The following is a 14,805-nucleotide window of genomic DNA, read 5'->3' as shown; positions in this document are numbered from 1 at the left end:
AAATTATGTTCACATTATTAGAAAATGGGATGTGTTTACCACACACCTGTATTATAAATGGTAACAGGAGTTCTAGAAAGACAGCATAACAGTTTACAAATTTAATCTCACACTCGTATTCCAGCTAAGAAACAGACTCTCATTTTCACCTTAAAATTTGAAATAATTATTATCATGATATGAAAAAAGCTGTAGAGAGAACTTTGAACAGAAGTGGTCTCTTAGAATTTTTCTCTTAAATTTAGAAATGTATTCACAGACATAATTTTAGTAGTTGTTGTTGATAACTTTTTAACCCATTGAAAGTGGAAAAGAGTTAAGAGCTGTTGCAGGCTTCTGTTTTCCTCTCTTACTTCATCAATGGATTACAGATGGACCCACCAGTATTATACCAGTGGGAAATCAGAACTCTGCCACTTGGAAGCAGTAGTGCCATTGAGATTCTTGTTTTTGTGTTTTGCAATCCCAGGAGGTGATAGTTTCGTTATAGTAGTCAAAACAGAGGTCATTAGAAATCAGCTATCAGGTTCTTAGATCTTCAAAGCGTATCTTTGACATAGTCTCCAAATTATTAAAAGCAGACTTGTCTTGGATGTGCTTTTGCCTTAGATTTTGTTTCTACAGTTTTGAAATTAATTGCAAATCAGATATTTCTTTTCATACTGAGCACCATGAAGGCTGGGAGACAAGTGAGGGCAGGGAGGAGGGACAGTATTTCAGCAGATTTTTAACTCCCGTGCTCAACAAATGTTAAGTGAATGATAGGTGTTAATATGAAGTTAAAATTAGTGAATTTCCAAGTGGTTTTAGATGGGACGTATATGTCACGTGTTCAAAAGAAAAGTCAAGTAAATTTTGATTTTTATGGTAAGAAATATGTGTGGAGGTGGCAGTAAGAACCTGAATGAATGCCAGTTAAGAATCCCAAGGCGGCCTTGGACTGATCGTTGTTGATATATGTGGGTACGGTTAAGTCGTTTGCCTGTCTCAGGTTTACAAGATTATACAATTCAGTATAGTAATATAAGAAAAATTTCTGGAAGTGTTTTTGTATCTTCAGTGAATAGCCTGGGTATTTGATGATACAAAATGCTCCTTTTTTTAGACAGTCTCATCAAACTCCAGGAGTAGGAGACTGTCTTCGACAGCAGTTGGGGTCGCGTCTTGCATGGACTTTAACTGCAAACCAGCCTTCTTTACAAACCACTACCTCAAAAGGTATTCCCAGCACTGCTTCTCGAAACATGACAAGGCCAAGGAGAGAAGGGGATACGGGTGGTGAGTAAGGATATGCTTTGATATAGCTTTTCTGAGAACACTTAGAATTTATGCTTCCCTTATTTCACAATATTGATCAGGAATCCCCGCTTACTATAATACTTTTGAGTGGCTTCTACTCATGATGAGGTTCAGAATCCTAAATATGATCTGTGACACCTTGGGAAGTCTGGCTTTCTCAACCGTGTCAGCCTACCATTGTATTCCCTGCGCCATCCAGTTTTCAGATCATTGTCTGAGTGGTTTCCTCCATCTGGATCTCTCTCCTCTGCTTTGTCACATGCCCCTTCTCTGTTTTTATTCTGCCTTTCTTCCTGGGAAAGCATTTCCAGGCTGGATCAGTCCCTCTAGTATAAGTTACCGTCTCCCACCACAGTCTAAGTTCCATGAAGGAGGGGCTGTTTCTGTTTTGTTCACTGTGCTAGTAACTAGCATAGTGCCTAGAACATTGAAGAAACTCACTGAGGATTTATTTGATGGTTAAATGAATGCTTCATTGAGAGTTTTAAAATTGTGTTCGAGTCCAGAAGAAGTTTGGGTTTCTTTCATGAGAACACTATGAATAGCAGTGTTTGGACCATGAGTATCCTGAAAATAGAAGGGCTCGATTGTTGGTTCATAACCTACTGATTCTGAAATTCCTCTAGCTTTTTTCTGTTCCTGCATAGGGAGTATGAGCAGTGTCATTTAGACTTGTGAGGACATCTGATACATAGCTTGGCCTGCCTCTTTGTAGCTGCACTTAACCAGCCTCTGTCTGTCCTGTGACACATGACAGCTGTGTGTGCTTGGGCTTAGAAGCTAGTTTATAGACAGTCAGTACTATTCTCTGCTTCTTTCTTTTTGTTTACTGTGACTCCTGATCCCCAACAAGTGCCTTTAAACCTATATACTACACAAAGCTTAGAGATAAAATAGGACTTGAAAATATGCTTGATTAATCCAGAAGAGCATTAGTACAAAGGAAGAAAGAACCAGTGGGATAAAAATGGCCAATAATGATAGGTAAGAGTTGAACAACAATACTAGCAAATGGATGTAATTGTTATTTATAGAATATTATCCCCATGACTGAACTACAAACCTGTCCTCCCCTTCTGACTGTGCTGGCCTGTTTCTGAGAGTGCTAATCCCCAGCTGTATACTCTGAGTAACTTTCTTCTCTTGCTGATATATTGGATTTCTGGGCATTGCCTCCTCGTCATTATTTTGAATAATACCTAAAATTCTGACTTGGCTTTTGTTCCAAGGCTTATGGAAATTATAAATAACTTGGCTGCTACATTATTAACTCCTTTTTATGTAGTGTTGGGAATGGATCAAGGTTTGTACGTTTGCTGTGTAATAAGCCACTTTTTCCAAACACCATCTATGAAATAATTATCCATACCTTTGTGATAGATTTGTGCTGCTTCTTGGTTATAAATTTCCACATATTGCATTGTCTTTCTAAAAGAGTTATTGTATAAGACATTACATGACCTCCATATCCTTTTCAGAAAATTCTTGTTTCTAATAACTTCATACTCTATTTTCTATCTTAAGCTCATGTAGTTAGTTTTTAAATTTTGTCCTGGTTGTAAATATATAATCTGAAACTAATTGTGTCATAATATTTATTTCATCTTAAAATGTGTCGTTCAGTAATTAATCTCTTATAAAAACCATTTTACAGGTACTGTGGAAGTTACTGAGGCAGCCCTTATCAGAGACATTTTGTACGTATTCCAGGGCATAGATGGCAAAAACATCAAGATGAGCAACACTGAGAACTGTTACAAAGTGGAGGGAAAGGTATAGTTGCTAAAAACCCATCTAAAATATTCAAAAAGAAAAGATGAAAGTGATTAAGACCAGATAAGAGCTATTAATTTGTGAGGTTTACTGGGGTAATGAGGTTTGGATTTACAAAATCGTGTGTACCAATCAAGTTGCACTCTTAAATTCTGGTTTATATTTCCCTGTGTACTTTGTGACTTCTGTAATCTTGTTATGGGAACCTTTGTCAGCCTTTCCGTCTTTTTGCTTCCTTTCCCTTGCATTCTTCCTTTCCTTGTTTTTCTCTGATGCAACCATCCCAGTTAGCTGATTTCTGCATCCTGTGATGGTGATGTCACAGGTACCTGAGGGACAGGTATGGGTTGGCATCTTTGCTCTTGACACAGGATTTCACATCAAACGCCTCTGCTTGCTTTTGCTTTCAACTTCTAGAATCGGCCTTTCCCACAGCCCCTGCCTGTTGATGTCTTGTCTCCTTCTGAGACTCTCAGGTGTTTCACAAGGTGGCTGACATCACAGACAGCCCCTGCCACGCTGGGGACCACGGCCATTCACTCTTAGGAGTGATGCTGCTCAAGCTTAACATTTCCTCGGAAATGTGTTTTACTTCCCTGCCTGTTACATGATGCTTTTTGTTTCCCAGAATCTCATTGTTTTCACTTTAATTATGGTATTTTTAAGTTTCATATGTTGAAGCCTAAGACTTATAATATTAGAAGCACACAGGGTTAAGAAAAATAATAATTAAAATTCTTGTGTTAATTTTTAACTCTTGATATATTTACTTTTTAGGCAAATCTAAATAAGTCTTTGAGGGATACAGCAGTCAGACTTGCTGAGTTGGGATGGTTACATAATAAAATCAGAAAATACACGGACCAGAGGAGTCTAGACCGTTCATTTGGACTTGTAGGTCAGGTAAGTTCATTATTAGTTGAACATTTTGGATGTCAGTCACTGTGAGATATGCTTAATCTACTTAAAATCTTAGAAAAATAATTCTTAAGAGGGTCCTTTTTAAGTAAGGTTTGATAATGGCTATTGTATCAGTCATGATCTTCAAGAAAAAGAAACCACAGTAGGTATTGACAAAGAGAATCAAACAGAAAATTCTTTAGTTAATGTAGCTGTTGGAGGACTATAAAAACAAAAGAATACAAACACGAAGTAAAACAGAAGTAAAACTAGAGAGCAGAGGGAAGGTGTTGGGGTTGTCAGACTCCAGTAGCTCAGAAGAGGGGCTCCCAGCTGGCACAGCCCCCTGAGGACGGGCCTGCTGGGACACAGGCCTGTGGGAGGGACACTCCCAGCTGCTGGGCTGCCCTTGGCAGCACAGTGAGACTGGATTTGCGACTGCTCTGGAAGCTGGAGAGGGGACCCAACCGGGCTGGCCTGAATGGCCATAGCTGGGGCAGTGCCCACCTGGTCCTTCCGCTCCTCCTGCCTCTGGAACCTGACAGGAGGAGCTGACGAAGAAGAAGTGAGGTTTACAAAGTCCCAGCTCATTTTGATAGTTAGCAGCATAGGATTTTGCCCTCCTGTTTATTCTTGGGCAGGAATTACTTCTTAGGAAATCTTCAAAAAAATGACTGAAGGGGAGAGAGAGAGTCAGAAGGAAACTGCACTGTAAGCGCTGTACAGCATAGCAGCATGGCTGGTGATCAGGAACATGGCTTTGCAGTGAGAATGCCCAGGATTCACACTGGCGTTACCTTTAATGGTTATGTTATCTCGCACAAGTTACCTCCTCTTGGCCGTAGTTTCTGTAAATGGAGAATGGAGGTGATGATAATATGCAAGATGATGAAATCCTCAAGGTAATGAGCAATAGGAGACAGTGCCTAGAAAGCTGCTGTCTCGAGCCTGGCACTGCTGTGAATGCCATTCACCGGTACAGATGGGCCAGGGATGCTTCCCTCTCACTGTAATGCAGATGGGGTGAAGCAAGGCCTTCAGGACTCTACCTGGCTTTCCACTTAATGATGCGTGGAGTTTGCAAGCGAGGTGAGCCCATTGGCCACCCTCCCAGCAGTGTGCAACAATTTCTGTGAGTCCTTGCACTTTTCAAAGGGGACCATTTTATCATGTCTTTGTGTCATTCCCTCATTAATGCAAATTCCACTGATAGGTTACTAGATGTGAAGCAAAACAAGCACAAACTATTAGAAATACAGGGAAACTAAAAAAACTATTATATAGATATTTCATTCCAATAAGTTGATTGATAATCACTATAGTATATACTGTATGTTATGTAGTATTTTATAGCCATTTTAAAGCCAGTTTTAAAGCCATTTCTCTCATATTTGATTCTGGTAACAGCCCTCTAAAATTAATAGGGCAAATGTAATTGTCCTCATTTTTCAGATATAAAAGTTGAACCTCGGAAAGTTGAATTGATTTGTCCCTGTTGCCCTGACTAGTAGATGGCAGATATGGGACCAGAATATGACATGTAATTTCTACTCTGTCGTTCTTTCCATTCCACTCTCATTTTCTGATTTTTAAAATCATTGCTCTGTACTACGGAGTGGCGGTTTAGCTCATGAGAAGAACGAGTGCGTGCTCTCGTTGGGGTTGTCAAGTGCCGCAGTTAGCACGAGTACCACTGATTTGTGCCTGTCATTCCAGAGTAGTTCTTATTAGCCCCGTTTTACTCTCAGAACTGTCCTGTCTCTAGATACTCTAAGTGGAACAAAATCTTTTTTATAAAGGAAGATATTATTTCCTAAGCCTGAAACTTATATTTGCTTTTTAATAAACCAGAGTGAGAACAGCCTCAGTTGACTGAAAACCTTTCATGTTTGCATACACAGGGTGCTGAAATGCTCAGATTGTAGTTTTGTTATTTTGGGGGGAGACTACTTATAGGCTGATTTTTATACTTCTGTATATATTTATGTTCTATGTGATAGATTATGATTTGATTATTTCTACTGATCAGCAGTTTGGTTTTTAACTTTTATGTGTATGTGTATGGTGGGCACTGGGATGGGGTTTTTGTAAAAAGTGATGCTACGCCTGAAAAGTTGGCATCTCATTTCTCTGAATATTATTAATACTTAAGAAAACTGACTTTTGAAGTATTCCTTTGAGTCTGCAAAATTAGTATGTTGTATGTTCATTTTTATAGCTTATAAGGATGTAAATGTTTGTATTAGATCAAATCCACAAAACATAAATACAGTAAAAATAAACCTATAGATGATTATGTATTGTCTTAAAATAAGCAGAAAAGTGTGGAGCCTGATACTTAAAGAAAACAGGTTTTTATCCTTTGCAGCTTCTACGTGTTATAGGTTCTCTTGGAAACCAAAGCTTCCCACTGAGTATCCCTGGGTTTATGTCCCAAAGTTCAGAAGGACTATGTGAAGGTCCTCCTTACAGCTTTCACCCCGTTTCAGCATGTATCATTGGAGAAGTACAGAGAAGTTTTTAATAATATGGATGGGAAAAATGAGCAGTACAACTCAAAAAATAATTGGGGGGAATTGGCATAGAGTTGCCAATTGAAAAAAATTTCCAATTAAGGACATTAAAGAAAATTATAGTTTAACTCTTAATTTAGAAGGGACATAAATTTTAAATAAAGGATCGTTGTCTGAGGTGAATATACTTTTAGCTTCATTTTTTTTCATTTCCCTTCTGTAAAGTTCATGCTAAGGGACTACACCTCCCTAATTATCAGAGATATATATTGTGGTGGTTAAACCTGCTGGAAGGCCATTGACAGAATGAGAATTTAAATCATGCAGAACATGGGAACTTTGTCCTGAAGCATTGTGCCTGTGCAGTTCACATGAGCTGGTGTGCAATGACTGTTGGGTCTGTCGTGTGTTAATTATCCTTCCCCTTTCTGTGCAGAGCTTTTGTGCTGCCTTGCACCAGGAACTCAAAGAATACTACCGATTGCTCTCTGTTTTGCATTCCCAGGTAAATACCTTGTTTTCATTCTCTTTTCTTCATGATTTGAAATGTTGCAAAATTGCAGCTATGTAGAATTTTAAAGGTTTTTCATACATTACTTTTAAAAAGTAGAAATATGTTTGATAATACTGTTTGTAAGGTGTGGATATCTATAGTTTCACTGTACCCTAGAACCAATTAATTGCTTATTTTCAGGGTCCTCTCTACCATTTAAACAGATCACTTGTATCTTCAAGGAACTATTCTCTCAGAGGGAACCTTTTGCTTCATTTTTTTGAGAATAATCCCTTCTCTATATTCACTTTACATGGATTAAGAAATGATTGACATATTTAATGACCTGTACTTACACATTATATCTTTATTGTTTTTCAGCTTCAGTTAGAGGATGATCAAGGTGTGAATTTGGGCCTTGAGAGTAGCTTAACACTCCGGCGCCTCTTGGTTTGGACATATGATCCCAAGATAAGACTGAAGACCCTTGCAGCCCTAGTGGACCACTGTCAAGGTTGTTTTGCATCTCATGGACTTGCTTTATTTCAAAGCAGGTTTTAGGGAATATCATCTAAGGTTTACTTTTGTGCCTGTTCTTTTGTATCCTTAATAGCCATAGAATGATGATTAAATACAAATTAATAGACATGAACTTATAGGGAAAAATAACTAGTTACCAAACTGGTCCAGTATTTATAGTTGTGGAAGGTCAGGATTTCATTGCAATGAAGGAAGAAAGGAGGAGGTTCTTAAGATTTCTCCTTTTTTTGTAGTCCTTGGTATTACAGCTATTTATCTGTATTCCTCTTTTATTTGTCCCTTAACCAGCAGCCTTTCCTGGAGTTTCATTCCTCACGAGATTATGGTCCACGTCTGTGTTCACCAGCTGTATGTTACACGTTCCCATGTTTGCATGTCTGGCTTAGGCCTCTCCTGGGCTTTTGGTCTATATTTCAAGTTGCCTTCTGAACTTTTTTCTCACTGTTTGTACTATCTTGGCCAAAAACCTCTCTCTTTTTTTTCTCATCTGTAACATTGGGACACTACTAGTCTGTACCTGTGAGGATAGTTGGGAATAAATGAGATGTGAGAAGCCAGTGGTCTGCCCATAATTCATGGCTCAGTGTTTGCTGCCTTCCTCCTATTGGATGATTCATAAGGACCAGAACTTCATCGTGTCTAAATCCAACTTCATCATGTCATCCGTGCCCTGCTTCCCCCACCTCCTGACACTTGCCATCAAAAAAAAAAAGTTGAACACGGTGAATAAATATCTCCTTTTTCTCCAATTACCAGTGTCTCCCACAATTGGATTCCTACCCGACTCCTTTATACTCTTCCTAATCGCCCCCTCCCCCACCATCTCTTTCAGTGTCCAGCCGGCCACTCAAGTCCTCGTAACTAACTACGTCAGATGTCTCAAATCACTGCCTCTCCAAAATCAGTGTCCTCACACAGGACTCTTTGAATCCTGCTCTGTATCTTCTCTGCACATTGTAATAACCTGCTCACTGGTTCTGTCTTTATTCTCACCCAGCTCTGTTTTTATACATACTTACCAAAAGGATCTTATTAAAATTAGATCACATTAGTCCATTTCTTAAAATCTTCCAGCAGCCTTATGAAATCCTGAATTTTTAACATCAATTCTTCATGTGCTTATATTTTGGACCTGATTTTTACCATTCCCAATACATCTTACTGAGCTGTGCTCTCCAAAGATACAGCAGACTATTATGTCAATGTAGGGCAGTGTTTTTCAAACTGAGTTGTAACCAATTAATGGGTTATGAAATCAGTTTAGTAAGTTGAGACTAACGTATCAAAAGAAAAAAGGAAATATTAAGATAAGTTTGTTTTGGAAAACTTTTACTTTTTATATGTAATTATTTGTATGCTGGATTGCAATATAAAATGTGAATCCTAATGTGTGTCTCAGTCAAAAAAGTTGAAAAGTCATGTTCTAGATCATATAGCGAGTCAAGTTTTTTGCTACTGCAAAATTCCATAGTGGTCATCAAGGGATGAATGACTCACTCTGACACATGTAAAACCAAGGGTGGACTCTTACTCTCATGGTTCCTGATCTATGACATGTTTATTGCTGCTTCTCCGTCCAAAGTGGTACTGAGAAAACCAACACACTTGATCTCAATTACTGGGCCATTTTGGTAAGTGTTAAGTTATTGGTTTCTACTGGGAGTCTAAACTTGGGTTTTTTTCACATATTCCTCCTCAGGAAGGAAAGGAGGTGAGCTGGCCTCAGCTGTCCATGCCTACACGAAAACGGGAGACCCATACATGAGGTCCCTGGTGCAGCACATTCTCAGCTTAGTGTCGCATCCTGTCCTGAGTTTCCTTTACCGTTGGATATACGACGGGGAGCTTGAGGACACCTACCATGAAGTAAGAAATGCTACTCGATTCTCTGACTTGGATTTCAGTAGCATGGGCACTCAGTTACTCACTTTTGGGTTTTTTTCCGTGATTACTATTTTCTCTTAACAGTAATGCCACCACACTTCATTTGAATGCCATGCATATTTTGTACACTGCTATGAAAGCCAATTATATCATTGATCAGGAGAGCTGTATTTAGTTAGCAGAAATTTGTTATTTCAATTTTAATGGTGGGAAACTCAGCATGGTGAAATTACTTGTCCAAATTTACTAGCAATAGCAAGTTGATGGCAAAGCTAGGACTAGGCCTCCTAAGTCCTAGACCAGTTTTCCTTATACAACAGTGTTACATGTTCTGTTGCTTTGCATGAATTACTGTGTAAACTAAACTCACTTTGATTATCTCTGGTACTGACAATTTTAATGAAACAAGTTAATTGTATATATACGTAATGAAATAGTTCTGCTATAATGCAACATATGTATTCCTAAAAGAACACTGCTATGTATACAAAATTACAGAGTAAAGAACCACAGGACTTCTGACAAGATGTAGAGTGAAGGAAGGGGCACCACACTCAAAATTCTTGTCAGTGACATTAAATTTAAAAAATACGGGGATTAATAGAAGTTATAGCACAGTTTTAAACATGTTAAATTAAGAAATATGTAAACTTTAGAATAAATACGGCATTTACTTTGACAAAGCCCTGATATTGGTTGTGGACATTTGCCAAAGGAGGCTTATCGAAAGTGGAACAGAAGGTTGTGGCTGCTGACACACACGATGGATTCAGGTAGCTGGTGGGTGTAAGGTGTGTCTGTGTGGGCAGTTTGTGGATTCTCATGTGGCTGGGTTGCTGTTTTTGCCTACCGTGTTTCCCCAAAAATGAGACCTAGCCGGACCATCAGCTCTAGTGCGTCTTTTGGAGCAAAAATTAATATAAGATCCGGTCTTATTTTAATATATTATGTTATATAAGACCTGGTCTTATATTAAAATATAACATAATAATAAGACCGGGTCTTATATAACATAAGACTGGGTCTTATATTAATTTTTGCTCCAAAAGACACACTAGAGCTGATGGTCCGGCTAGGTCTCATTTTTGGGGAAACATGGTAGTTTCTCTTGGATGGAATTGCACTTAAGCAATCATGAAATTTGTGTTATACTCAGATTGTTTTCTAATCATCAGTTGTGCCATCACAAGTTGTTTTAAAAACAAGCATGACAGCAGAACCAACCGTATATGGGATTGTTTTGTGGGTGCTTTAGAAACACATACATGGCATTCTGCGTGCATATCGTATGTACTATGCAAGTTGCTCAATGTCGTGTAGCTCTTTCCATGATAGTATTATAGTTATACTTTCTTACTGCATATTATTTCACTATGTGGGCATACATTTTATTTAGCAACTCTCCCATTGATGGAGATCATGTTCTCTGTAGTTTTAAACCTATGAACATTATTAAAATGAACATCCTTATATGTGCCTCTCTGTGCATATTTATGAGTTTTTCTAGGGTAAGTGCTGCGAGGTGGGATTGCTGGATTGTGGGGAGTGCATACTTTAAATTTTGATTCTGCCATTTGAGCTCTGCAGTGGCTCTACCAGTTTTCTCGACGATAAGCTTTCTGTTATAGTTCTCATTCTTCCATCCTTGTCAGCATTTCATATTACCCAACTTTAATGAAAGTGTTTTTAACCTAATGTATGAGATGCAGCATCTCCTGTGGTATTTATTTGCATTTCACTGGTTACTAGTGAGATTAACCAGCTTTTCATGTTTATTGGTTATTTTTATTTTTTCGGCTAATTACTATACATATCCTTTGTCCAGTTTTCCTCTGGATTTGTTTTTGTCTTTTTAGAATTAAATTATGGAATGGTTTTATACATTTGGGTATCTTGTATCTGTAATTGCACCTTTTTCCTTTATTTATTTTTTAACTATTTTCACAGTATTTCAAACTTTGAGTTGTAAGAATAGTACAAAGAATCATAATCTTGACCGAGATTCCCTAAATGTTAGTTTAGCCACATTTTATCTTATAGTAAATTTTCATATATACCAGAGTCTGCTTCTGGACAGTTTTTTTCTGACTTTTGTATTTTGTTTGCTAGTTATTTCTTAATGTTATTTAAATAACCATATCTTTATGATTTCATATCTGATAGGAGCAGTTATTTTCACAATTTTTCTTGCAGTTTTAGCACATTTCTACTTAAATATGAATTTAGAATCAGCTTGTAAATTCTCCCAAAAGTTCTTTTTTATATTTATAGGGATTGCACATTGAATTCATAGATTAAGAAGAAATGTTTTTATGCTTTCTATGTCCCTTTTGCTAAATGAGTTATTTTTAAAAAATATGAATTGAAAGTTTTGAAAGGTATTATATTTTCATTTTATTAATGGTTACCTTTAAGTTTTTCAGAACTTTCTTTAACCTGTATCTTTCCAAATGCTCAAGTCAAGAATAAGCCAGTTTTCTTTAATCTGCTCCTGTTGTTCAGATAAGGAATTTTGTATCTCCCCCAGGTTCTTTTCTGCCTTGCACTTAATCTCTTTAGCTTTCACTATGTTTTTTTTATTATTTTCAATTTTTCATATGCAATTTATAAAAATTGCCTTGTCTTTCAAGATTTTAATTTGTTTTACTTTGCCTTTAGATTTGTAACAGTTATTTAGACTTACATCTCTTATGTTTAACTGGTATTATTCCTTACACCAAGCTCTATTATAATTCCTATTACTGACATAGACATAAGGAAAGGTACACAAATCATAAGAGTAATGCTTGATGTCTTATTACTAAATGAGCCACCATCTCGGTCAGGATGGCACCTTATTAATATGCCCATTGTGCGTCCCTCCCCAGTCACTGCCCACTTCCGTATCCCTAAAGGTGAATGCTTACCTCACTTCAAACACTGTAGTTTTGTCTTATTTTAAATTTTATGTAAGTGGAGTCAGATTTTGTATATGCTAAAATACATTTTACCTGCATCTGTAGGGAAGTATCCTTTGTATTCATTGTAGTTAAGTAAGTATCTTTAGTTTTAGATAGCATTTCTGGAAAGTGTTGTCATTTATTTAATTAGAACTTTAAATCAGACTTAATTTTTCAAGATTAAATGGAGATTTTAATTCTTATACAATTCAATTTTTTATCCATCATCACTTTTATTATACGGAAACTTAGGTAACACTTTTTCTTTGATAGAGTGAAACTTGCCTTTGTTTAACTCATTTGAGGTCTGTTCTATTATAATTACAGAATGAGGTGATTTTTAGAAGCTGTTTAAAAACCTGTTTAATTGATTATTTACAGTGCTTATTAAGTATCCTGACTGTTATATTACAATAGGAAAAATGATGAGTTTTAGGAATTTGTCATTTATGAGCTTCAGAGAGTCTAAGTGATCTTGTGGTTGTTAAGAAAATGAAAGAAATAAATATTCTTTTTAGGAAGTATGTTCTTTTTATATTGTAATTTGTATATGATGAGCCTTGCTTGCTATGTAAATTTATGAGAAATAGCTTGACCAACTTGTAAACCCAAAATAAAAAGCTCTGTATGTTACTGTTTTCAGTTTTGAGGCTTACCTATTTATATCACCTATTAAAATTGTACCTACAGAATTAAAAAAGATAATCTTTCAAAGTAACCTTTAAAAATTAGGATTATTGAAAGATGAAATGTACCATTTTATTTCATAATCTGTATTGCAACTCCTCCCTCAACCAATAATTAGTATGTTAATTATAATGTGAATGGGTGATACGAACTTTTTTTAATAGCTGCTGATTGGTTGACTTGATGAACCTGGTTTTCCTCAGAGGTTGGAGTGGGAATTGTGTGGGATATATATTACTACCACTTAAAAAAAAATTAAAGCCACAACTGGCTAATTGTCTTTTTTAAGTATAGTACCTCATTTCTTCTTATGTCTTTTTTCTTGAGAATAATTTAGTTTGCATTTTATAACAACCATGTTTTTAAAGTAGTCCTTAATTATATCACTAATTCATTATAAGCATCTGTGCTTTAAAAATAGTTTTAAAAGTACTGCCAGTTCTTTATTGATTGTCTGCCTTGTGTGTTATTCAGGCTTATTTATTTATTTATTTATTTATTTTGTTGATAGTAATTATAGGACTTGAGAGTTGATGGGAAATGTAGAGAGAATTGGTACAAACTTTAAAATTGATTTTCTTCTAGAATTTTTTCTTTACATTTTTGAATATTGATTCACTGAGGTAAAACAAAAGGAAACTCTTTAAGGCTAATGTAGCTTAGATTTGGGATACTTTTTTTTAATGAACTCTTGTTTCATAGAATATTATAAGGCAAACTTTCAGGTTTTATTTATTTAAAGATAAACTACTAAGTAAGTATCCGTGTCTGTTGAATACAGTGTTAGCATTAGTAGCTTAAACGATCACTTAACATTAACTTTCTCAGATCTTGCCTCATGGGTAAAGTTGTTTATTTTTAAATGTTTTTGTTTAATTTTAGACTTCTGGAAAAGTTGAAAAAATTATACAAAACATTCCCAGGTACTCTTTCCTCAGATTACCTGGATGCTAACATTTTACTACAATAAATTTATTTTTATTTAAAGGTTCTATATTTACTGATATTCATACTTGGAGTCTGAGTTTAGATGGGGCCGTAGGAAATTCAAGATTTGTGAATTTTTTATTTGCTAGTATTGTGCTCAAATAGTCCTTTATACCCCAGATGTTCCTGTTTGCTTCACTAGTTTTGCTTGTGGGATTTTTCAAAAATGCATTTTGATTGATAGAGGTAAAATTAATCATCTTGACATAATGTATTTTATATTTTTTGTTATGGGCCTGCCATGTTTAGTACTGGTATGCCAGTGATCTTATACCACTTAAGAGTGTGTCTTGTTATAACTCATCTGCTTTATCTCTGTGGCATAGAGCTTAAGAGCTCAGGTTCTGGAATGACATGACTTGAGTTTGACTCTTGACTTCAGTTTCTAATGGCTCTGTATCCTGGGCAAGTTATTTAGCCTTTATTAGCCTTACCTTCTACATCTTTTCATATGTGCAGAATAGTAGTAGTAACTATTTCATGGGAATTTGTGTATGTGTGAGGATTGAGTCAGGCAAATACTAAATATGCAATGTGTTATCTCCTGTTAATATAAGAACTTTGGATAAAATTTGAATATCCAGTGGCCCTAAGATATGTGTCCTTTCTCTTATTTGTGTTGTTCTGTGACTTCTCTGTTGTCTGTTGAACCCTAAATTTATAAATATTCATTTAAGTCTTTGATTAATTGTGGGAAGCTTTTCTTTAATTTCTTCCAAATAATATATTTACTATAAGAATTTGGTAGTTTAGATGATTGCATTGTGTGTTTGATCCTTAAGTAATTAAA

General features: G+C 36.2%; 1 protein-coding gene across 2 annotated transcripts in view; it reads left to right on the top strand.

Annotated features, from left to right (window-relative positions):
- TUBGCP3 (tubulin gamma complex associated protein 3) overlaps positions 1-14,805 on the top strand; it is an 86,309-nt gene that overhangs the window by 22,851 nt on the left and 48,653 nt on the right. For both annotated transcript variants that reach the window (XM_033104761.1, XM_033104762.1), the window contains exons 6-11: positions 1,106-1,278; positions 2,954-3,072; positions 3,850-3,975; positions 6,922-6,990; positions 7,360-7,492; positions 9,218-9,384. In XM_033104761.1, the coding sequence (XP_032960652.1) occupies positions 1,106-1,278; positions 2,954-3,072; positions 3,850-3,975; positions 6,922-6,990; positions 7,360-7,492; positions 9,218-9,384 (787 nt within the window). The remainder of the gene's footprint in view (positions 1-1,105; positions 1,279-2,953; positions 3,073-3,849; positions 3,976-6,921; positions 6,991-7,359; positions 7,493-9,217; positions 9,385-14,805) is intronic.

This window comes from Rhinolophus ferrumequinum, chromosome 4, assembly GCF_004115265.2.
Source record: "Rhinolophus ferrumequinum isolate MPI-CBG mRhiFer1 chromosome 4, mRhiFer1_v1.p, whole genome shotgun sequence".
Classification (NCBI taxonomy): Eukaryota; Metazoa; Chordata; class Mammalia; order Chiroptera; family Rhinolophidae; genus Rhinolophus; species Rhinolophus ferrumequinum.
Note: the sequence above shows the minus strand (reverse complement) of the source record. Positions and strands in the feature narration are given on the sequence as shown.